The following is a 25,438-nucleotide window of genomic DNA, read 5'->3' on the forward strand; positions in this document are numbered from 1 at the left end:
CAGGCACTTCAAAAGTCCACCAACTGTCCAATACTTAACCGGATTCGAAGGATGGCTTGTTTGTGCATCACAGCCACACTGAGGACATCACCCTCTGATGCACTGAATTTAATGCTACATCCAATGCCTCTAGACATCGTAAAATTGCAAATTTTGCCCATGATCAGTTAACTAAGGGACAGAGGCCAACTTCTCACATATTAATGTGTGCTGTCCGATTCAAGTTTAAGCTCAATGATAAGGGTCCTTCTTTTTATAGCCGAACGGCATGCCGCAGAGCGACACCTCTTTGGAGAGAAGTTTTACATGGCACAGAACCTCACAAATATTGCCAGCATTAGGAGGGGAAAACCACCGCTGAAAATTTTTTCTGATGGTCTCGCCAGGATTCGAACCCAGGCGTTCAGCGTCATAGGCGGACATGCTAACCTCTGCCGAGTCCGAACGGCGTGCCGCAGTGCGACACCTCTTTGGAGAGAAGTTTAACATGGCATAGTACCTCACAAATGTTGCCACTATTAGGAGGGGAAAAACACCGCTGAATTTTTTTGTCTGATGGTCTCGCCAGGATTTGAACCCAGACGTTCAGCGTCATAGGCGGACATGCTAAACTCTGCGCTACGGTGGCCTCCTTAGATATAGCTGCCATATATACCGATTTCTGGATTTTAGTCCTTGCACCATGAAAGCAGCGTTTATTACCCGGTTTCGCTAAAATGTGACACATTGAGTTGTGCTGGGCCCCAAGACATCCACATTCAATATGACTTCCATCGGTCTATATTTGGATATATATTACGATTTCCCGATTAATGGGCTAGTAAAGAAGCATTTACTATCCAATTTGGCTGAATTTTGGCATAGTGACCTATGTTAGGCTTATCGACATCCGAGCCCCATATGGTTAATATCGGTCTATAGTTCGATGTAGCCGCCATATTGATCAATATTCTGAACAGTGAATTGTTTTTATTATACCACTCACCATCCGTGCCGAGTTTGATCCTAATCGGACTTTATTTAAATATTGCTGCAATGGGTTCATAAATGATGCATTTTTCTCCGGATTATGAAGAAAGGTGGTTAACACATATGCCCGAGATGTTAGGTGTCCCAAGTTCAGCTCTTCCGAACTTTTTACATGTTAATTAAGTTCTACCAGTTAATGCAATGATGCGACAATTCTTGATGACAATTTAATTAACAAGCCGAACAAATAATTGAACTAAATTAATTTTAAACTTAAAATCAAATGGAATTGGTATAAATTGCCAAGTTCTTCCGTATGAATAGTCACTTTTACTAACATCAGCACGACCAAAAAGATATGAAGTTAATATACATTGTAATATATTTTCTAATACCGCTCTACAGCGGTGAGAAGGTAAATATGTCGACGAAAATGCAATTCAAATATTTTTTTTTATCAAATCATTTTTATTGTTGACCAATTTCTAGAGTGAAGCCATTGAAGAATTACAAATCCTAGTGACTAATTGTCTTCAGAAATATCCTGTATCAGATGACGAACTCGCAAGGTTTAGAGAGTTGGATAAAGATCCCAGTCTGGCTAGTGACAATTACAAATGTTTTGGTATGTGTGTGGTACAAGGCAGAGGATGGTTTATCGACGATGTCCTCATAGATGATGCGTATATCAAGTTCGACGCCAGTGGTGTCTTAGAAGAACATGTTGACGAATTGTATCATATTATTAAAGAATGTAAACTTTTGGTTGGTGATAACAAATGCGATACGGTGTTCCAAGTTGGTAATTGTTTGGAGCAAAAATCTTGGGAACTTTTGAAAAAGTCGGTAAAGTCATTTTAGAATGAAATGTAAAACTTCGAAATAAACATTATGTGAGTTGCGGCCATTGAGCGGATAAAGTCAAGATATAAGTCTTTACGGCTTTAATTCATTTCGATTTGTTTAGTTACAAACATGGCAAGCTAAACTACCCTGTATTGGTTTTACTTTAGGGTGGACCAATTTGTGGGGTCAATAAATACCCTCCAAGTGGTTGTTAAACTTTAAAACTAAAAAAAATTCCATAAAATTTTGGCTAATACATCAAGGGCATTAAATTAAAATTCGACCTTTTGAGATGTAACCAATAAGGAAAGGCAAAAGTCGGGCGGTGCCTGCTTTATAACACCCTACACCTAGCCTATAGGTACAAAGAGGGAGCTATGTCTAATTCTGAAACAATTTTGTTGAACCTCGCCGGATGTTTTCAGATGGGTTATTAAACAATCCGTATCACATTTCCAGCAAACATGTTCAAACTGTAATAACTACGGTTCACAAATGAATACATTATTGCAAATTACCCCAAATTTGAAGTTATATCTAATTCTAAACCGATTTCGAGCAAACTTCTCAGATAATGTGCACTCGTCGAGAAAAGCGATGTGCAAAAGTTTGGCAAATTGATAAAAAAAATACGCTTGCAGTGGCTCCAGAAGTGTAAATCGGGCGATATACATATATCAAAGGTATATCTAAATCTGAATCGATTTCTATGAAATTCATTGATAATGTCGAGAGTCAAGAGAAAATCCTTCTTGCAAAATTTCGACAGAATCGGATAACAAATGATTACTTTTTTTGCAATATTTCTCAAAATCAGACGAACATATATAAGGGAACTATGTCTAAATCTGAACGGATTTCGAGCAAACTTTGTAGACATTGTGGAAGTCCTTAAGGAAAACGTTGTACAAAATTTTGGGAAGATTGGTCAATAAATACGCTTGCTGTGGCTCTAGGAGTGAAAATCGGGCGATATATATGTATGAGAGCTATATCTAAATCTGAACCGATTCCCATATAATTCACCGGTAATGTCGAGAGTCAAGAGAAGATCCTTCCAAACAAAATTTCAAGAGAATCGGTGACCTGATCAATATCAAGAGACCAAATGACCTTTTTGTTTCATTATTTCTGCATATATGGAAGCTATATCCAAATCTGAACAGATTTCTAAAAAAATTCACCCGTAACGTTGGGAGTCATAAAGAAATCCTTCTTAACAAATTTCAAGAGAATCGGTTAACAACTGAACCGATATCTAGTAAACTTCTTAGATATTGTGGTGATCATCGGGGAAAGCGCTGTACAAATTTTTGGAAAGATTGGTCAATAAATGTGCTGGCTATGGTCAAAATGGCTATGGTCTATGGTCACAGAAGTAAAAATCGGTTGATATATATATATATATATATATGGCAGCTATATCTTAATTTCGACCGATTTCTATAAAACTCACTAGTAATATCGAGAGTCATTAGAAAATCCTTCCTGTCAAATTTCGAGAGAATCGATTAACAAGTGACCATTTCATTGCATTATTACTGCCAATCGGACGATCATATTTATGGAGGCTATAACTAAATCTGAACAGATTTCGAGCAAACTTTGTAGACATTGTGGAAGTCCTTAGGAAAACGTTGTACAAAATTTCGAGAAGATTGGTCAACAAATACGCTTGCTGTGGCTCTAGGAGTGAAAATCGGGCGATATATATGTATATGATAAAGGGTGATTTTTTTGAGGTTAGGATTTTCATGCATTAGTATTTAACAGATCACGTGGGATTTCAGACATGGTGTCAAAGAGAAAGATGCTCAGTATGCTTTGACATTTCATCATGAATAGACTTACTAACGAGCAACGCTTGCAAATCATTGAATTTTATTACCAAAATCAGTGTTCGGTTCGAAATGTGTTCAAATTTTGACAAATTTTGTTCAGCGATGAGGCTCATTTCTGGTTGAATGGCTACGTAAATAAGCAAAATTGCCGCATTTGGAGTGAAGAGCAACCAGAAGCCGTTCAAGAACTGCCCATGCATCCCGAAAAATGCACTGTTTGGTGTGGTTTGTACGCTGGTGGAATCATTGGACCGTATTTTTTCAAAGATGCTGTTGGACGCAACGTTACGGTGAATGAACACATTTCGAACCGAACACTGATTTTGGTAATAAAATTCAATGATTTGCAAGCGTTGCTCGTTAGTAAGTCTATTCATGATGAAATGTCAAAGCATACTGAGCATCTTTCTCTTTGACACCATGTCTGAAATCCCACGTGATCTGTCAAATACTAATGCATGAAAATCCTAACCTCAAAAAAATCACCCTTTATATATATATGCAGATGAGGCAGTACTTGGAGTATTTGAGAGAAAGATTCTTCGTAAAATATATGGACCAGTTTGCGATAATGGAGAACATAGGCGACGTATGAACCACGAGCTGTATGACGACGATAGCATAGTTACACACATCAATATACAATGGCTGCATTGGCTTTGGTCGGTGTTTTGGGGCTGATATCAGATTTGAGCTTTATTCCCAAAGACCTTTCATTTGAGCCCCATATTGCTTTGGTCGTAAATGTGTCCTCTTTGGGGGATGTTTTTGGGAAGGAGCGGCTGCCCAATCACTTGGTGCCGCATTTGGACATCAGATTCCTATTCTACAGTCAAATACCATTTATTTAAGGCCCATATTGCAGTGGTCACTAAATAAATGCGAATTGGGGGGCTTTTTGGGGAAGGGGAGGACACCCAGAAACTTGGTCCCACATTTTAGTATCAGATTCGTATTCTACTCGAAAATACCTTTCTTATGAGTCCCATATTGCCATGGTCGGTAAAGATGTGCGATTTCGGGGTGTTTTAGGGTGGCCCCCCAAATACGTGGTGCGACAATTGAATATCACATACATTTTCTCATCTTAAACACCTTTCATTTGAGTCCCATATTGTCGTGATTGGTATTGGGGCGGCCCCCCTAGGATTGGGGCGGCCCACCTAGAATTGGGGCGGCCCACCTAGGATTGGGGCGGCCCTCCTAGGTACCCCATCTGAAATGAAGAGAGCACACAAAGTATAGCTTAAATCGCAACACCTACCTCCAAGATCTGGCGTTTCTGAAAATTTGGGTAAAGCTAGCCGCGCTGAAATTTTGCACAAATACTTAATATTGATGTAGGTTGTTGGGGATTGCAAATAGGCCATATCGGTTCAGATTTGGTTATAGCTCCCATATAACCCGATCTCCTGATTTGACTTCTTGAGCCCCTGTAGGTCGTAATTTTTGTCCGATTTGGCTGAGAATTTGCACATAGTTTTATATTATCACTTTCAACCACTGTGTCAAGGAAGGTTCAAGTCGGTCAAGAACCTGATACAGCTCTCATATAAACCGATCTCCTGATTTGACTTCTTGAGCCCCTGGAAGCCGCAATTTTTGTCCGATTTGACTGAGATTTTCCACATAGTGTTATGTTTTCACTTTCAACCACTGTGTCAAGGAAAGTTCAAGTCGGTCAATAACCCTATATAGCTCTCATATAAACCGATCTCCTGATTTGACTTCTTGGGCCCATGGAAGCCGCAATTTTTGAGTTTAATATAACTCATATATGAACTGATCTCCCGTTGTGCCTCTTTGAGCCCTTACAAGCCCCAATTTTTCTCCGATTTGGGTGAAATTTTGCATGCGATGTTCCGTTATGATTTCCAACAACTGCTCTCAGTACGGTTTGATTCGGTAAAATAGCATGATATAGCTCCCATATTAACCGATCTGCCGATTTGACTTCTTGAACCATTACAAGCCACATTTTTGTCTGATTTGGCTGAAATTTTGCGCGTAATGTTCTGTTATGACTTTCAATAACTGTGCCATGTACGGTCCAAATGGGTCTAAAATCCGATATAGCTCTCTAATATAATACGATCTACCGATTTGAGTTCTTGCATCCTAACAAACCTCAACTTTTGTCCAATTTGACTGAAATTTTTGCGTACAGTGGTTTTGTTACGACTTCCAATAATTGTGCCAAATACGGTCTATAACCTGATATAGCTACCATAGAAACCGGTCTCTAGATCACTCCTGTTCGGTTTCTAGAAGCTTTAATTTTTGCTGGTTTGGCAGAAGTTTAGTATGTGGCATAAAGTAATGCCATTCAACTAAATTTATTTTGTGTAAATTTGTACCAGAATCCATAGTGATGGGTTCCCAAGATTTGGCCCGGCTGAACTTAGCACGCTTTTACTTGTGCCAAGTTCGACCGGGCCTACCAGTTAATGCAACAATACGACAAATCTTGATGACAATTTAATTAACTAACAAGCCGACAATATAATTGAACTAAATTAATTTAAAAATTAACATCTAGAGGATTTGGTATAAATTGCCAAGTTTTTCCGTATGAATAGTCACTTTTACTAACATCAGCACGACCAAAAAGATATGAAGTTAATATACATTGTAATATATTTTCTAATACCGCTCTACAGCGGTGAGAAGGTAAATATGTCGACGAAAATGCAATTCAAATATTTTTTTTTATCAAATCATTTTTATTGTTGACCAATTTCTAGAGTGGAGCCATTGAAGAATTACAAAACCTAGTGACTAATTGTCTTCAGAAATATCCTGTATCAGATGACGAACTCGCAAGGTTTAGAGAGTTGGATAAAGATCCCAGTCTGGCTAGTGACAATTACAAATGTTTTGGTATGTGTGTGGTACAAGGCAGAGGATGGTTTATCGACGATGTCCTCATAGATGATGCGTATATCAAGTTCGACGCCAGTGGTGTCTTAGAAGAACATGTTGACGAATTGTATCATATTATTAAAGAATGTAAACTTTTGGTTGGTGAAAACAAATGCGATACGGTGTTCCAAGTTGGTAGTTGTTTGGAGCAAAAATCTTGGGAACTTTTGGAAAAGTCGGTAAAGTCATTTTAGAATGAAATGTAAAACTTCGAAATAAACAGTATGTGAGTTGCGGCCATTGAGCGAATAAAATCAAGATATAAGTCTTTACGGCTTTTATTCATTTCGATTTGTTTGATTACAAACATGGCAAGATAAACTACTCTGTATTGTGGTTTTACTTTAGGGTGGACCAATTTGTGGGATCAATAAATACCCTCCAAGTGGTTGTTAAACTATAAAAAATATTCCATAAAATTTTGGCTAATGCATCAAGGGCATTAAATAAAAATTCGATCTTGTGAGTTGTAAAAATTAACCATGTGACTATAAAAGTCACAGAGATTTCCATGAGCCATGATGAAAATCGGTTGACAAAACCGAAATGTGAAATTTTGAGAAGTTAAACGGTTAACAGCGTTTGTAAGCTTGTTCTAAACGTAAAAGTTTGGGCCCGTGAAAAGCACATTTTCGCCGAAATTTGGAACTGTTAGTTGTGTTAAGCTCTTTAACATCTCTCTGCAATTTGGCTCAGACTGTTCCAGTTTTGGATATGCAAATTGCAAATGTTGCCCATGAACATTCCACTAAGGAACAGGGGCAAACTTCTCAACTATCAATGAGTGCAGTCCGATTCAAGTTTAAGCTCAATGATAAGGGGTCTCCTTTTTATAGCCGAGTCCGAACGGCGTGCCGCAGTGCGACACCTCTTTGGAGAGAAGTTTTTACGTGACATAGTACCTCACAAATGTTGCCAGCATTAGGAGGGGAAAACCAATGTTGAACATTTTTTTTCTGATGGTCTCGCCAGGATTCGAACTCAGGCATTAAGCGTACGGTGGCCCCGAGTTTTGGATATAGCTGACATATATAAGAGGCGCATTTATTGTCCGATGTCGCCCAAATTGGGGACAGTGGGATGCGTTAGGGCCTTCGACATCCTACTTCAATTTGGCCCAGATCGGTCCAGATTTGAATATATCTGCCATACGGACCGATCTCTCGATTTAAGGTATAATGGCGAAAATCCTATGGGGAGACCCATATCGTGAGAAGATGAGGGTATTACTGAAAGGTAGTAAGAAGAAGGTCATGTAGCTTTCGGTATCATAACGGAGCACATAGGACTATGAGACCGCTTATGTAAAATCGGAGCGGCAAGTGATGGCATGTGTAGGGTATGCAGGGAAGATGATGAGATGTTGGAGCATTTGCTCTGTCTATGCCCGGCTTACGCGTCTTACAGATATCGCCACTTATGTGGGGACATATTACCAGACATGGAAACAAATAAGGATTTTGTGAGTTGGCATGGAAAACAAATAAGGATTTTGTGAGTTGCCCGGAATTCCTAACATAGATTTTCTTTTTCGAGATTACTTTTTTAGTATTTAGGACGCACAACAAACCGATTACGGGCTTTAGTGTATGTCCATAGTGGCATGGGTCGGATTAATATTCGCACCCTCGTTTCAACCTTACCTAAACTATATGATGCAAATTATAAGGATATACGGCAGTAGTTGGATGGAATTTGTATGAAATTTAATGAAGTTCCAAAGAGAATTTAGCGAATGTAGATGGTTCTTCGTAAAAATTGGTCAAACTTTATTTTTTTTTAATATTTAACAATAATAGTTGTCATTGATATGCATATCGGATATCGGAGGCCATTAGGGAAATTGTGTCTGAGCCGAAAATCCTTTTGGGCGATAAAAGGGTTCGACTTCTTTAAGTCACCAGGCCCTGGTGATGTATCACCGGTTGAATAACAAGCTGTGTCTGTTAGACTGGTTCCCTGGCTTAGGGAGATATACTCTGCTTGTGGGATGGAGGGACACGAAGGTCATTTTCATTCCGAAAGCTGGAAAACCCTACCACATAATGGCGAAAGATTTTCGTCCTGTTAGTCTGTCATCATTTATGCTGAAGACTCTAGAGAGTTTGATTAAAACATATCTTAGTGCAAAGATCCTTGGAGAAAGCCTATCACGGCAGCAGCATGCATATAGTAAAGGCAAATCCACGGAAACAGCCCTTCACGACTTAGTCGGCTACATAGAGGGTTCTCTCGCTGTCAAGGCATATACAATGGTAGCATTTCTTGACATTGAAGGGTGCCTTCAATAATGTGAAACCGATGTCGATCATGAAGGAGTTGAAGTTTCTAGGCATCAACTCTAGCGTAAGAACTTGTATTAATAACTTACTTACTGAAAGATGCATTACGGCGGGCTTGGGATCTGTGGATCTAAAAAGATGGGTCAACAGAGGAACTCATCAAGGAGGTGTACTGTCTCCTCTACTTTGGAATATAGCCATTTACAATATATTATTGTCTCTGGAAGAAAAAGGCGTACAAGTGGTCGCGTATGCTGATGACGTATCAATTGCGATTAGGGGAAAATTTCCCAGCACTTTAAGAGATATACTTCGGGAAGCTCTACGTATAACAGCGAAGTGGGCTACTGAAGGTGGTCTAGGCATAAATCCGTGCAGAATTACTTCTTTTCAACAGGAGATACAAGTTGCCTGCAGTGGCAGCTGTCTTCTTGGGAGAGGAGAATGTTCCATTTACTGGAAGCGCAAAATACCTGGGTGTTGCGCTGGATAGGAAATTGTACTTCAAATCCAACATTTCGCAAAGGGCAAGAAAGGTCACTCTTGGCCTGTACATCTGCAAGAGAGCCATTGGCAAAAGTTGGGGATGTAGACCGCGTGTCATGCATTGGTTATATACTGCAGTTGTCAGACCTATTATGCTATATGGTGATGTGGTCTGGTGGACGGCTCATCAAAAGTCCACCTACTGTTTAATTCTCAACCGGATCCAAAGGATGGCTTGTTTGTGCATCATAGCTAAGGGAAATTTCTAAGGGAAAATTTCCCAGGACTCTAATAGATATAATTCAGGAAGCTCTACGTGCAACAGTGAAGAGGGCTACCGAAAGTGCTGTAGGTATAAATTGGTGAAAAACAGAAGTAGTTCTTTTCAGCAGGAGATACAGTTGCCTACAGTGAAGCCTGTCTTCTTGGGAGGAGAGAATGTTCCATTTACAAAAAGGGCAAAATACCTGGGTGATTTGCTGGACAGGAAATTTAACTTCAAATCCAACATTTTGGAAAGGGCAAGAAAGGCAACTTTTGCCCTATGCACCTGCAAGAGAGTCATTGGCAAAAGTTGGGGATGTAGACCGCGTGTCATGCATTGGGTATATACTGCAGTTGTCAGACCTATTATGCTATATGGTGATATGGTCTGGTGGACGGCGCTTCAAAAATCCACCTAATGCTCAATACTTAACCGGATCCATAGGATGGCTTGTTTGTGCATCACAGCCGCACTGACAATTGCGGCTAAGGGAAAATTTCCCAGGACTCTAAGAGATATAATTCAGGAAGCTCTACGTGCAACAGTGAAGTGGGCTACCGAAAGTGGTGTAGGTATAAATAGGTGCAAGACAGAAGTAGTTCTTTTCAGCAGGAGATACAGTTGCCTACAGTGAAGCCTGTCTTCTTGGGAGGAGAGAATGTTCCATTTCCAAAAACGGCAAAATACCTGGGTGATTTGCTGGGCACAAAAAAAATTCAAATTCAAATCCAGCATTTTGGAAAGAGCATGAAAGGCAAATGTCGTCCTATACACCTGAAAAAAGGGCCATTGGCATAAGTTGGGAGTTTAAACCGCGTATCATGCGGTGAGACTAGAGACTACCTTACACACTCCAGAGACACTGGAATCTGTGGGTATACCTCTAGTTTTCAGTACCTGGCCCGAAGGGCAACGAATGATAGATGGCCACAAATAGAGGGCTGTGAGCATTCCAAAACTATGTGACCTCATCTAGACTTGAAGAGGTCTACCGCTTTGCTGTCACTGGCTAGAACAGTCGTCTCAATCATTGTATCCGTCATGACAGAGCACTCTCTAATCGGAAAACATGCTGACAGACTGAATGTTGCCAGCAACGACTTTTGCAGAAGCTGTGAGGAATTTGAAGAAGAAGAGATTATAGAACACCTTCCGTGTGTGTATCCAGCACTAGCTGTCGGAAGGAGTACCACTTTAGGTGCTCATTTCTTTGAGAACCTGTCTGATTTAGCGGATATGAACATTCGCTAGTTATTGGGCTTTCTAAAGCGATCTGGATGGTTTAATGGTAGGAGCGCAAAATAACAAACTAATCAAAATACTGAGGCCGAAACTATTGGGTTGCCAAAAAGTAATTGCTTATCACTATTAAGCTAAGATATTTCCAAAGATAAGCTCATTTTGATGAATTTGAAAAATTAGGATAGGCTTATAGATTGGGTGTTGGCAAGCAGTATAAAATTAAGTGGGGACCATAATTTTCAATAAAAAAATTTTACGTATGCTTGCCAATTTCACAGGCACAGAACAATTTAGACAATTTTTCGATTTGATAAAAAATTTGGGGTTAAATTTAGCTCTACCACTTAATGCAATGATACAACAAATCTTGATGACAATTTAATTAAAAAACCGAAAAAATAGCTGAACTAAATTAATTTTAAACAGAAAAATTATTGGAATTGGTATAAAATGCCAAGTTTTTCCGAATGAAGAGTCATTTTTAATGACAGCATGACCAAAGTAGAAATATGAAGTTAGTAGACATTGTAATATATTTTCTAATGCTGCTCTACAGCAGTGTGAAGGTAACTATGTCAACGACAATGCAATTCAAATATTATTATTTTTATTAAATCACATTTCCATGTTGACCAAATTGTAGAGTGAAACCATGGAAGAAATAGATAACCTAGTGACTAATTGTCTTAAAAAATATCCCGTGGCAGATGACGAATTTGCAAGGTTTCGAGAGTTGGAAAAAGATCCCAGTCTGGCTAGTGACAATTACAAATGTTTTGGTACGTGTGTGTTGCAAGGCAGAGGATGGTTTATCGGCGATGTCCTCGCAGATCATGTGTTTATCAAAGCCGTAGGCGGTGGTAGATTAGCAAAACATGGTGACGAATTGCATCATATTACTAAAAAATGTAAGCTTTTGGTTGGTGATAACAACTGCGATACGGTGTTCCAAGTTACTAACTGTTTGCAGGAAAAAATTAATCAACTTTTGCAATTGGTGAAGTCGTTTTAGAATGAAATGTAAAACTTCGAAATAAACAGTATGTGAGTTGCGGCCATTGAGCGAATAAAATCAAGATATAAATCTTTACAGTTTTTATTCATTTCGATTTGTTTGGTTACAAACATGGGAGATCGGTTTATAGAGGAGCTATTTAAGGCTATAAACCGATTCATGCCATATTCGTCACGTATGTTAAAGGTCATGAGAGAAGCCGTTGTACAAAATTTCAGCTAAATCCGGTGATACTTGCGCCCTTTAGAGGCTCCAGAAGTCGAGATCCCATATTGGTTTATATGGCAGCTATATCAGGTTATGGACCGATTGGAACTATTCTTAGCACAGTTGTTGGAAGTCATAACAAAACACGTCGTGCAAAATTTCAGCCAAATCGGATAGGAATTGCGCCCTCTAGCGGTTCAAGAAGTCAAGATCCCAGATCGGTTTATATGACAGCTATATCAGGTTATGGACCGATTTGAACTATTCTTAACACAGATGTTGGAAGTCATAACGAAACACGTCGTGCAAAATTTCAGCCAAATCGGATAAGAATTGTGCCCTCTAGCGGTTCAAGAAGTCAAGACCCCAGATAGGTTTATATAACAGCTATATCAGGTTATAGACCAATTTCAACCATACTCAGCACAGTTGTTGGAAGTCGTAACAGAACACCTCATGCAAAATTTCAGCCAAATCGGATAATAATTGCGACCTCTAGCGGTTCAAGAAGTCAAGACCCCAAATTGGTTTATATGACAGCTATATCAGGTTACGGACCGATTTCTATCATACTCAGTACAGTTGTTGAAAGTCATAATAAAACGCTTCTTGTAAAATGTCAACCAAATCACATAATAATTGCGTCCTCTAGTGGCTCAAGAAGTCAAGATCCCAGATCGGTTTATATGACAGCTATATCAGGTTATGGACCGATTTCAACCATACTCAGCACAGTTGTTGGAAGTCATTATAAAACACCTCATGCAAAATTTCAGCCAAATCGGATAATAATTGCGTCCTCTAGCGGTTCAAGAAGTCAAGACCCCAGATAGGTTTATATGACAGCTATATCAGGTTATGGACCGATTTCAACCATACTTAGCACAGTTGTTGAAAGTCACAATAAAACACCTCATGCAAAATTTCAGCCAGATCGGACAAGAATTGTGCCCTCTAGTGGCTCAAGAAGTCAAGATCCCTGATCAGTTTATATGGTAGCTATATCAAAACGTGGACCGATATAGCCCATTTACAATCCCAACCGACCTACCCTAATGAGTAATATTTGTGCAGAATTCTAAGTGGCTAGCTTTACTCCTTCGGAAGTTAGCGCGCTTTCGACAGACAGACGAACGGACGGACATCGCTCGTTCGACTTAAAATGTCACGACGATCAATAATATATATACTTTATGGGATCTTAGACGAATATTTCGAGGAATTACAAATAGAATGACGAAACTAGTATACCCCCATCCTATGGTGGAGGGTATAAAAATATACCCTGTAACTATAAAAGTCATAAAAGATTTCCATGAGCCACGATGAAGAGCGGTTAACAAAACCTTAGTGGAAAATTTTGAGAAGTTAAACGGTTAACTGCGTTTGTAAGAGTTCTAATGGCAAAAGTTTGGGGTAAGGGATATATATCAAAATTGAATAAGAATGCGAAGTTGACATCTGAGAAACTAGTCAAATACTTTAACAAACAACAAGACTTTTGCTGTGCTGTTCTTTGAATGGACACAAAACTGGTGATGGACACAAACCTCTCTCTCCTATGCCTTTATCTCTCTCAGTATAGGAAGCTAGAGAACAACTGCTATGCTACATTTTAGATTTTTATACCCTCCACCATAGGATGGTGGAATACTAAATTCGTCATTCTGTTTTTAACTACTCGAAATATTCGTCTGAGACCCCATAAAGTATATATATTCTTGATCGTCGCGACATTTTATGTCGATCTAGCCATGTCCGTCCGTCTGTCCGTCCGTCTGTCTGTCGAAAGCACGCTAACTTCCGAAGAAGTAAAGCTAGTCGCTTAAAATTTTGCACAAAAACTTCTTATTAGTGTAGGTCGGTTGGTATTGTAAATGGGCCATATCGGTCGATCTTGGGTCTTGACTTCTTGAGCCTCTAGAGTGCGCAATTCCTATCCGATTGGAATGAAATTTTGCACGACGTGTTTTTTTGTTATGATATCCAACAACTGTGCCAAGTATGGTTGAAATCGGTCCATAACCTGATATAGCTGCCATATAAACCGATCTTGGGTCTTGACTTCTTGAGCCCCTAGAGGGCGCAATTTATATCCGATTGGAATGCAATTTGACACGACATGTTTTGTTATGATATCAAACAACTGTGCCAAGTATGGTTCAAATCGGTCCATAACCTGATAAAGCTGTCATATAAACCGATCTGGGGACTTGACTTCTTGAGCTTCTAGAGGATAATAATTGCGACCTCTAGCGGTTCAAGAAGTCAAGACCCCAAATTGGTTTATATGACAGCTATATCAGGTTACGGACCGATTTCTATCATACTCAGTACAGTTGTTGAAAGTCATAATAAAACGCTTCTTGTAAAATGTCAACCAAATCACATAATAATTGCGTCCTCTAGTGGCTCAAGAAGTCAAGATCCCAGATCGGTTTATATGACAGCTATATCAGGTTATGGACCGATTTCAACCATACTCAGCACAGTTGTTGGAAGTCATTATAAAACACCTCATGCAAAATTTCAGCCAAATCGGATAATAATTGCGTCCTCTAGCGGTTCAAGAAGTCAAGACCCCAGATAGGTTTATATGACAGCTATATCAGGTTATGGACCGATTTCAACCATACTTAGCACAGTTGTTGAAAGTCACAATAAAACACCTCATGCAAAATTTCAGCCAGATCGGACAAGAATTGTGCCCTCTAGTGGCTCAAGAAGTCAAGATCCCTGATCAGTTTATATGGTAGCTATATCAAAACGTGGACCGATATAGCCCATTTACAATCCCAACCGACCTACCCTAATGAGTAATATTTGTGCAGAATTCTAAGTGGCTAGCTTTACTCCTTCGGAAGTTAGCGCGCTTTCGACAGACAGACGAACGGACGGACATCGCTCGTTCGACTTAAAATGTCACGACGATCAATAATATATATACTTTATGGGATCTTAGACGAATATTTCGAGGAATTACAAATAGAATGACGAAACTAGTATACCCCCATCCTATGGTGGAGGGTATAAAAATATACCCTGTAACTATAAAAGTCATAAAAGATTTCCATGAGCCACGATGAAGAGCGGTTAACAAAACCTTAGTGGAAAATTTTGAGAAGTTAAACGGTTAACTGCGTTTGTAAGAGTTCTAATGGCAAAAGTTTGGGGTAAGGGATATATATCAAAATTGAATAAGAATGCGAAGTTGACATCTGAGAAACTAGTCAAATACTTTAACAAACAACAAGACTTTTGCTGTGCTGTTCTTTGAATGGACACAAAACTGGTGATGGACACAAACCTCTCTCTCCTATGCCTTTATCTCTCTCAGTATAGGAAGCTAGAGAACAACTGCTATGCTACATTTTAGATTTTTATACCCTCCACCATAGGATGGTGGAATACTAAATTCGTCATTCTGTTTTTAACTACTCGAAATATTCGTCTGAGACCCCATAAAGTATATATATTCTTGATCGTCGCGACATTTTATGTCGATCTAGCCATGTCCGTCCGTCTGTCCGTCCGTCTGTCTGTCGAAAGCACGCTAACTTCCGAAGAAGTAAAGCTAGTCGCTTAAAATTTTGCACAAAAACTTCTTATTAGTGTAGGTCGGTTGGTATTGTAAATGGGCCATATCGGTCGATCTTGGGTCTTGACTTCTTGAGCCTCTAGAGTGCGCAATTCCTATCCGATTGGAATGAAATTTTGCACGACGTGTTTTTTTTGTTATGATATCCAACAACTGTGCCAAGTATGGTTGAAATCGGTCCATAACCTGATATAGCTGCCATATAAACCGATCTTGGGTCTTGACTTCTTGAGCCCCTAGAGGGCGCAATTTATATCCGATTGGAATGCAATTTGACACGACATGTTTTGTTATGATATCAAACAACTGTGCCAAGTATGGTTCAAATCGGTCCATAACCTGATAAAGCTGTCATATAAACCGATCTGGGGACTTGACTTCTTGAGCTTCTAGAGGGCGCAATTCTTATCCGATTTGAATGAATTTTTGTACGAAGTATTTTGTTACGATATTCAAACACTGTGTCAAATAAGGTTCAAATCGGTTCATAACCTGATTTAGCTGCCATATAAACCGATCTGGGATTTTGACTTCTTGAGCCTCTAGAGGTCGCAATTATTATGCGATTTGCCTGAAATTTTGTACGACAGATCCTCTCATGAACATCAACATGCGTGTTTATTATGGTCTGAATCGGTCTATAGCCTGATACAGCTCCCATATAAATCGATCTCTCCATTTTACTTCTTGAGCCCCCAAAAGGGCGCAATTCTTCTTCGAATTGGCTGACATTTTATACAGGTCTCCAACATATAATATAATTGTGGTCCAAACCGGACCATATCTTGATATCGCTCTAATAGCAGAGCAAATCTTTTCTTATATCCTTTTGTGCCTAAGAAGAGATGCCGGGAAAATAACTCGACAAATGCGATCCATGGTGGAGGGTATATAAGATTCGGCCCGGCCGAACTTGTTATTTCTTCATTTAATCCTTTAAAGTAAAGATACTGTAAGCCCAGCCCCCAAAAAAAAAACTTGCAATATCATTGGACACGCAGTTCTTGAAAGCACACAGCTGATCAACATTAAGTAATAAGGCCTTGCTGTATTTCTCATCCATATGCTTTATTATTAGTGGTTATTTAAAATTGAATAGTTCTTTAAGTGTTGTAAAGCTAATGCCCATAGCTATAGGTCTTACTCGGATTCACATTACTTAATTTATTTATCGTTAATGTTGTTCTACTGCATACAGTATCTGATTTTGGTGAAGGTTCCTATGAAATGCTACAAGCTGCTTTAATTTGATGTTTTCTACACCGCAGGCACATTGCAGCAAATGCAACATTTTTGCACTCACTGTAGGCAATACCATTACTTCACCCGGTTGACAACCGAACACAAAATTTGGATTGCAGTGCAACACTTTCTTGGACAATCGAAGTCACCAATAATTTGAGTCCCATATTGTCCTGAGTGACCTTCATTGTTAAAGAAGTTTTGTGGCGGCCCCAGATACTTGTCTTCAAATTGGAATATCTGATTCGTATATTTCTTCCAAAGTCTTTCCCTAAGTCCTTCTTAAGTCTCCATCGTCGTGCATGAACGGCATCTGAAGGATCTCAGACACTTGCTCCATAATATTCGTACTCTACTTTCAAAGACCTTTCATTTAAAAGCCATTTTGTCCCAATTGAACATCATTTTATTTGATAGAAAGCTTTCATGGGTCATGTTTTTGCAATGAATAAAACTAATTTAATTCATTATTCTTTTCCCCACGTGTCGTCAGTTTATTTCCAACTTCTTCCGGGGATGTTTAGTTTGAATTTCCATGGGAGAATAATGTAGGCTATGAAAATTACAATTGTTCTCATGATAAAGCTTAGGATACTCCTATAAATTGGGTGTTGGCAAGCAGTACAAAATATAGCTCCGACTTAAAGACCAAATATCTCTTACGATGGGTCAGTTCCTGCTACCAGTGGGGACCATAATTCTCAATAAAGAATTTGACGTCTGCTTACCACACAGTCACAGAAGAATTTTGGCAATTTTTTAATCTGAAAAAAAATGTGGAGTTAAATTTAGCTCTACCAGTTAATGCAATGATGCGACAAGTCTTGATGACAATTTAATTAACAAACCGAAAAAATAATTAAACTAAATTAATTTGAACAAGTAAAAGCGTGCTAAGTTCGGCCGGGCCGAATCTTATATACCCTCCACCATGGATTGCATTTGTCGAGTTCTTTTCCCGGCATCTCTTCTTAGGCAAAAAAGGATATAAGAAAAGAGTTGCTCTGCTATTAAAACGATATCAAGATATGGTCCGGTTCGGACCACAATTAAATTATATGTTGGAGACCTGTGTAAAATTTCAGCCAATTCGTATAAGAATTGCGCCCATTGGGGCTCACGAAGTAAAATAGAGAGAACGATTTATATGGGATCTATATCGGGCTATAGACCGATTCAGACCATAATAAACACGTTTGTTGATGGTCATGAGAGGATCCATCGTACAAAATTTCAGGCATATCGGATAATAATTGCGACCTCTAGGGGTCAAGAAGTCAAGATCCCAGATCGGTTTATATGGCAGCTATATCAGGTTATGAACCGATTTGAACCTTATTTGACACAGTTGTTGAAAGTAAAAATAAAATACGTCATGCAAAATTTCAGCCAAATCGGATAGGAATTGCGCCCTCCAGAAGCTCAAGAAATCAAATCCACAGATCTGTTTACATGACAGCTATATCAGGTCATGAACCGATTTGAACCATACTTGGCACAGTTGTTGGATATCATAACGAAATACTTCGTGCAAAATTTCATTCTGATCGGATAAGAATTGCGCACGCTAGAGGCTCAAGAAGTCAAGACCCAAGATCGGTTTATATGGCAGCAATATCAGGTTATGGACCGATTTGAACCATACTTGGCACAGTTGTTGGATATCATAGCAAAACACGTCATGCAAAATTTCATTCCAATCGGATAAGAATTGCGCACTCTACAGGCTCAAGAAGTCAAGACCCAAGATCGGTTTATATGGCAGCTATATCAGGTTATGGACCGATTTGAACCATACTTGGCACAGTTGTTGGATATAATAACAAAACACGTTGTGCAAAATTTCATTCTGATCGGATAAGAATTGCGCACGCTAGAGGCTCAAGAAGTCAAGACCCAAGATCGGTTTATATGGCAGCTATATCAGGTTATGGACCGATTTGAACCATACTTTGCACAGTTGTTGGATATCATAACGAAACACGTCATGCAAAATTTCATTCTAATCGGATAAGAATTGCGCACTCTACAGGCTCAAGAAGTCAAGACCCAAGATCGGTTTATATGGCAGCTATATCAAAACATGGACCGATATGGCCCATTTACAATACCAACCGACCTACACTAATAAGAAGCATTTGTGCAAAATTTCAAGCGGCTAGCTTTACTCCTTCGAAAGTTAGCGTGGACGGACGGACGGACAGACGGACGGACATGGCTAGATCGACATAAAATGTCACGACGATCAAGAATATATATACTTTATGGGGTCTCAGACGAATATTTCGAGTAGTTACAAACAGAATGACGAAATTAGTATACCCCCCATCTTATGGTGGAGGGTATAAAAAGAAAAACTAATGCAATGGGTATAAATGGCCAAGTTCTTCCGCATGAATAGTCATTTTTAACCAAAAAAGAAACATGAAGTGTGTATACATTGTGATATATTTTCTAGTTCTGCTCCACAGTGGCGTCAAGGTAAATATGTCAACGACAATGCAATTCAAATATTATTATTTTTATTAAATCATTTTCAATATTGACCTCTTTGTAGAGTCAAAACATGGAAGAAGTAGCAAACCTAATGACTAATTGTCTTAAGAAATATCCTGTATCAGATGAAGAATTCGTAAGGCAGCATGCGATGGATAATGATCTCAGGCTGGCTAGCGACAGTTACAAATGTTTTGGTATGTGTGTGGTACAAGGCAGAGGATGGTTTATCGACGATGTCCTCATAGATGATGCGTATATCAAAGCCGAAGGCAATGGTATCTTAGCAAAACGTGGTGACCAATTGCATAATTTTGCCAAAGAATGTAAACTTTTGGTTGGAGCTAATAAATGCGATACTGTGTTCCAAGTTACTAACTGTATGGATGATAAAATCAAAGAACTTTTAAGATTGCTGAAGTTATTTTAGAATGAAATGTAAAACTTTGAAATAAACAGTATGAGGGTTATGGCCATTGAGCATATAAAATCAAGATTTAGGTCTTTACGGGTTTTATTCCATTCGATTTGTTTGGTTGTATTAAACTACTCCGTGTTGGTTCAACTTTAGGGTGGACCAATTAAATGCTCTACAAGTGCTTGTTAATAATTAAATCTATAACAAATTACATGCAAATGCAAATTTTGCCCATGAACATTCCACTAGGGAACAGGGGCAAACTTCTCACATATCAATGAGTGCAGTTCGATTCAAGTTTAAGCTCAATGATAAGGAGCCTCGTTTTTATAGCCAAGTCCGAACGGCGTGCCGCAGTGCCATACCTCTTTGGAGAGAAGTTTTTACATGGCATAGTGCCTCACAAATGTTGCCAGCATTAGGTGGGGAAAACCACCGCTGAACATTTTTTCTGATGGTCTCGCCAGGATTCCAACCCAGGCGTTCAACGTCATAGGCGGACATGCTAGCCTCTACGCTACGATGGCCTTCAAATTAACAAATTACATAAAATCAAAGCCATTAATCAAAATTCGACCTTTTGAGTTTTAGACATCAAATCTAAGACTATAAAAGTCATAAAAGATTTGCATCAGCAATGATGAAGATCGGTTGACAGAACCCAAATGTAAAATATTGAGAAGTTAAACAGTTAACTGCGTTCGTAAGGGTTTCAATAGCAAAAGTTGGGGCTATGAAAGCTGTATCCATATCGGATATGAATACGAAGTCGACATCTGAGAAACTAGTCAAATAGTTTAACAAACAACAAAATTTTTGCTTGTTTTTTCAAAACTTTTGCTGTCCTGTTCTTTGAATGGGCGCAAAACTGGTGGTCTAAGATGGAAAATATCCTCTCTCTGCTGTTCTCTCTGAGATCGTCTCAGAATAGGAAGCTAGAGATCAACTGTTATGCTACATTTGCGATTTTTATATCCACCACCGAAAGATGGGGGGTATTTTCATTTTGTCATTCCGTTTGCAACACATCGAAATATACTTTTCTGACCCTGTAAATTATATATATTCTTGATCAGCTTAAAAATCTGATATCCGACTCAAATATGGTTCAGGTCGGTCTATATTCAGATATTGCTGATATATAGAGCGATTTGCCAATTAAGGGTCTTGAGCCCATAAAAACTGCATTTTTAATCCGATTTCGCTGAAACTTGAATCAGTGAGTTGTCTAAAGACTTCGGTAATCGCACTAAAATATGGTACAGATCTGGCAATAATTAGATATAGCTGCCATATAGACCTATCTCCTATTGCGGTTCTTAAGCCCATAAAAGCTACATTTTTAACCCGATTTCGCTAAAACTTGAATCAGTGAGTTGTTTTAAGCCTTCAGTCATCGCAGCTTAATGTGGTCCAGATCTGAAAATGTTTCGATATAGCTGCCATATAGACCGATCTGCCGATTAAGGGTCTTAAGTCCATAAAAGCCATATTTATTACCTGACTTCGCTAGAATTTGACACAGTTAATACACCTTCCGGCTTAATACACCTCCCGTCATACGACCAGCATATTGCACAGATCACACCATATTTAGAAATAGCTGCCATATAGACCGATCTACCAATTTAGGGTCGTAATCCCCTAAAAAGCGGATTTTTTTCCTGATTTCGCTGACACTGTGACTTGTATAAGAGTTCTCTGGCCGTTTATCTAATATGGTTCGCACCAGCCCCCATTTGAATATTGCTACGGATATGATAGTGGCGTAGTTATAAAAGAGCATGGTTAATTTATCCCTGGTGGTGGGTATCCAAAGTTCGGCATGGCTGAACTTAACCTGTTTTTACTTGTTCTATTTATTTGTGTGCAATATTTCGCCCTTTCGTTGAAGGACGTCATCCGAAATATATTACGCTAACAATACAAAACAGATCGTAAAGTTTATTTATAAGCTGGTTGTCGCCTTGGTTGTTTTCGTTGCACAACATCCAGGCAGCCATTAAATCTCTGGGAAACTTATATCCGAATACAAAAACCGTCCCCGACTGTTGCATCTGAACATTTCAAAATTTAGCTGTTCTGGATGGCGGGCCGCAGATATATCCCAGAGAATTGTAGAGATGACTAGGATCTACTGGACTGGAACTAGGAACTGGAATCTGTGAGTATACCTCTAGCAACATGAAAGGTAATTCTTCAGGACAAGGCTCGAAAGGCAACAAATGGGAGAAGATCACAAACGGGGAGAGGCGTACACTCCAAAATGATTTGACCTAATCTATAACATTCACAAGATGTTGGGCTTTATGAAACGATCGGGATGGTCCAACGGTAGGAACTATTGTAGAAAGCATTTTCCTCTTTCTGTTCCTGTGGTATCACAATGGATGAAAACGTTTAAGTGAGCCTGATGGCAGACTCCCGCTTAAACATAGGTCAAGCCCGTTTTAAAAACTGACATTACTTAAGAACTAACACACTTAAGGGTAAATTATCTTAGGGTATTTCCTGTAGCAGACAACGAACATACTTTGGTGGAATTCGAGCCGTTATCATCGGACACTTTTAGGGGTAAAGGCTTAAAGGTCTTTATGGTGGTAGATTGTGCTTACAAACCAAACTCCACAAGCTGTCTGTTAGCTTTTCTTTTTTGTACCCCACACCGCTACTGTGGTATAGGGTATAAGTTTGTGAATTAGTTTGTAACACCCAAAAGGAAGAGAGATTGACCCATTGATAAGTATACCGATCGACTCAGAATCACTTTCTGATTCGATTTAGTTATGTCTGTCTGTCCGTCTCTCTGTCTGTTTTTCTGTCCGTCTGTCCATGTTAATTTTTGTAGAAACTACAGACCGCAATTTTCATCCGATCGTCTTCAAATTTGGTACGGGTGAGTTTTGCGGCCTAAAGACGAAGCCTATTGAAATTGGAAAAAATCAGTTCACATTTGGATATAGCTCCCATATATATGTTCGTCGGATTTGCAGTAATACTGCAACAAAATGGTAATTTGTTACCATATTCTCTCGAAATTTGGTAGGAAGGATTTTCTAATGGCTCTCGACATTACAGGTGAATTTTAAGGAAATCGGTTCAGATTTGGATATAGCTCCCATATATATATCGTCCGATTTTCACTCCTAGAGCCACTGCAAGCGTATTTATTGACCAATCTTCCCAACATTTTGTACAACGCTTTTTTCGACGATTTCAACAATGTCTATAAAGTTTGCCCGAAATCGGTTCAGATTTAGATATAGCTCCCATATATATGTTCGTCCGATTTTGAAAAATATTGCAATAAAATGGTCATTTGTTACCATATTCTCTCGAAATTTGGTAGAAAGGATTTTCTAATGACTCTCGATATTACTGTTGATTTTTAGAGAAATCGGCCCAGATTTAGATATAGCTGAGATATATGTATATCGCCAGATTTTCATTCCAAGAGCCGCTGCAAGCGCATTGTTTGCCCAATCTTGCCAACAGTTTGCACAACGCTTTCCTCCACGACTACCACATTATCTGAGAAGTGTGCTCGAAATCGGTTCAGATTTGGATACAGCTCCCATATATACATTTGTCCAATTTTCAGTAATAGTAAACAAAATGGTTATTTGTTACCATATTCTCTCGAAATTTGGTAGAAAGGATTTTCTTATGTCTCTCGATATTACTGGTGAATTTCAGAGAAATCGGCTCAGATTTAGATATAGCTGCCATATATATATATCGTCCGATTTTCACTCCTAGAGGCACTGCAAGCGCATTGTTTGACCAATTTTGCCAAAATTTTGCACGACACTTTCCTCAACGACTACTTTAATGTTCAATAATGTTGTCATTTGTCAACCGTAGTTATTACAGTTTAAACACATTTTCTCGCCGAGATCCATCAAAATTGGTTCAGTATTGGATATAGCTCCCACATTGTACTTATAGGGTAGTTGTAGGGACATGCTAACATGCGCTGAAGGGCACAGTAGCGCAGAGATTAGCATGTCCGCCTATGACGCTGAACGCTTGAGTTCGAATCCTGGCGAGACCATCTTAAAAAAAAATCTGCGTTGGTTTTCCCCTCCTAATACTGCCAACGTTTGTGAAGTGCTGTGCCATGTAAAACTTCTCTCCAAAGAGGTGTCGCACTGCGGCACGCCGTTCGGACTCGGCTATAAAAAGCATGCCCCTTATTATTGAGCATAAACTTGAATCGGACAGCACTCATTGATATGTGAGAAGTTTGCTCCTGTTCCTTAGTGGAATTTTCATGGGCAAAATTTGTTGTTGTTTGTTTGTTGGGTATTGTACAGCCCGACTTTTGACCTTCCTTACTGGTTATACCGGTTACATTTCGAAGTTAGTCTTTGTATTTTAAAGCAATAAACTTCAACAGTTAACAGCAAAGTAAGCAGTATTATATATGGTTTTATTTTGGACTTTAATGTATACTGTGTTTAATACTTTATTAAGATTTTTCCAAGCCTTCAAAACTAGTTTTCAAACCTCCATGTTAGGCAATATCAGCTATTTTTTCGCTCATGCAAAGAGCTATTTTGAATGCCGTCTCACAATCGTTTTCTCCTTTCTCATACCTGCAAGCTTCACCCTTTTGGAGAATTGGAGCTTGGATTTCCTTCAGCGACTTATCAAGTTCGGTTATCTTCATTAGACCTGGCATGCTAAGAGTTCCTCTCACGAATGTTCCCTGTTTTTCCATTATGCATTTTACAAAGCAAGTTAAGGTATCGTCTGCATTGATCGCTTTCAATTCGCCTTTGAACATCTTTTCAATATTCTCCTTGGCGGTTGGAAACTGGGTTTCACATAATTCAGAATAGTGTATTATGTCACTCAACCAATCAGCCTGAAATGAATTGTCAAAGCAAAATTAAAACAAAAAGTCTAGGGATTGTTGATGAATTACCTGCACAGAAACCATGACGAAACTAGCAATGTACACAAAAGCCCATACGCACTTCATCTTGATGTGATTATTAAGAATGTTTTAAATATCACCTACTATTCATCAGTGTGGCATTGTTAATAAGTGTTCATAGATTTTATATGAAAGTAGGTGCAATCAGTTCGAAACCAAAGCTTTGTTAATATAAACATCAAAATATGATTGACATGTTGATTGAATAAAATTAATTTTTTTTTGGTTATAATAATGAAGTCGAAAACAAATACACGACCAACATAGATGAGAAATTATGGCCAACTCAAATTACGATGACTATGGCGAATGAAAACAGTATTACCATGTCTGCCAAAGCAATAGTGCGCTTACACGTCTGAAGAAAATGGGCTGACAAAATTTCGTAATAGGATGTATTAGGTTAGGAAGTAGTGGGATCCAGAAAATTAAAATTTTCATGTAGGCAATTTGATATGATACCACAGAGGATTAAAATAATGGAGAAATTTTGTTCTATAAATTCGCTTGGAGGGTTAGGGTCATTTAAGTTCAGGTGTTAGATGTACCCCGTTCTTTAAAGACTTTATTTGAGCTCGATATTCTCATGGACATTCCTGGAAAATGGAAGACCCCCAGGGTGGTGGTTGGTGGTTTTAAGGCGTGGTGTGAACACCAAGAAACGTAG

At 38.9% G+C, this 25,438-nt stretch overlaps 5 protein-coding genes across 6 annotated transcripts; 4 read left to right on the forward strand and 1 right to left on the reverse strand.

Moving 5' to 3' along the window:
• The first annotated feature begins 1,264 nt into the window (after positions 1 to 1,264).
• LOC131998185 (uncharacterized) lies at positions 1,265 to 1,833 on the forward strand. The gene is made up of 2 exons (XM_059370571.1): positions 1,265 to 1,384; positions 1,459 to 1,833. The coding sequence occupies exons 1-2, from the start codon at positions 1,328 to 1,330 to the stop codon at positions 1,828 to 1,830; spliced, it is 429 nt and encodes a 142-aa protein (XP_059226554.1). The 5' UTR covers positions 1,265 to 1,327; the 3' UTR covers positions 1,831 to 1,833.
• A 4,121-nt stretch (positions 1,834 to 5,954) lies between these two features.
• Positions 5,955 to 6,863, forward strand: LOC106090257 (uncharacterized). Its single transcript, XM_013256392.2, has 2 exons — positions 5,955 to 6,326; positions 6,401 to 6,863. Exons 1-2 carry the CDS (start codon positions 6,270 to 6,272, stop codon positions 6,770 to 6,772), a joined length of 429 nt encoding a protein of 142 aa, XP_013111846.2. The 5' UTR covers positions 5,955 to 6,269; the 3' UTR covers positions 6,773 to 6,863.
• Positions 6,864 to 11,232: 4,369 nt separating this feature from the next.
• LOC106090258 (uncharacterized) lies at positions 11,233 to 11,941 on the forward strand. The gene is made up of 2 exons (XM_013256393.2): positions 11,233 to 11,419; positions 11,497 to 11,941. The coding sequence occupies exons 1-2, from the start codon at positions 11,363 to 11,365 to the stop codon at positions 11,863 to 11,865; spliced, it is 426 nt and encodes a 141-aa protein (XP_013111847.2). The 5' UTR covers positions 11,233 to 11,362; the 3' UTR covers positions 11,866 to 11,941.
• Positions 11,942 to 19,267: 7,326 nt separating this feature from the next.
• Positions 19,268 to 19,905, forward strand: LOC106090259 (uncharacterized). 2 transcript variants are annotated; one of them, XM_013256395.2, is made up of 3 exons: positions 19,273 to 19,284; positions 19,374 to 19,396; positions 19,473 to 19,905. In XM_013256395.2, exons 1-3 carry the CDS (start codon positions 19,281 to 19,283, stop codon positions 19,839 to 19,841), a joined length of 396 nt encoding a protein of 131 aa, XP_013111849.2. In that variant the 5' UTR covers positions 19,273 to 19,280; the 3' UTR covers positions 19,842 to 19,905. The 2 variants fall into 2 exon arrangements, with proteins under 2 accessions (XP_013111848.2, XP_013111849.2); XM_013256394.2 differs by having other exon boundaries at positions 19,268 to 19,396.
• Positions 19,906 to 24,345: 4,440 nt separating this feature from the next.
• On the reverse strand, positions 24,346 to 24,816 carry LOC106090262 (general odorant-binding protein 56h-like). The gene is made up of 2 exons (XM_013256397.2): positions 24,760 to 24,816; positions 24,346 to 24,699 (listed from the first exon to the last, which is right to left on the reverse strand). The coding sequence occupies exons 1-2, from the start codon at positions 24,814 to 24,816 to the stop codon at positions 24,346 to 24,348; spliced, it is 411 nt and encodes a 136-aa protein (XP_013111851.2).
• Positions 24,817 to 25,438: the final 622 nt, after the last annotated feature.

This window comes from Stomoxys calcitrans, chromosome 5, assembly GCF_963082655.1.
Source record: "Stomoxys calcitrans chromosome 5, idStoCalc2.1, whole genome shotgun sequence".
Classification (NCBI taxonomy): domain Eukaryota; kingdom Metazoa; phylum Arthropoda; class Insecta; order Diptera; family Muscidae; genus Stomoxys; species Stomoxys calcitrans.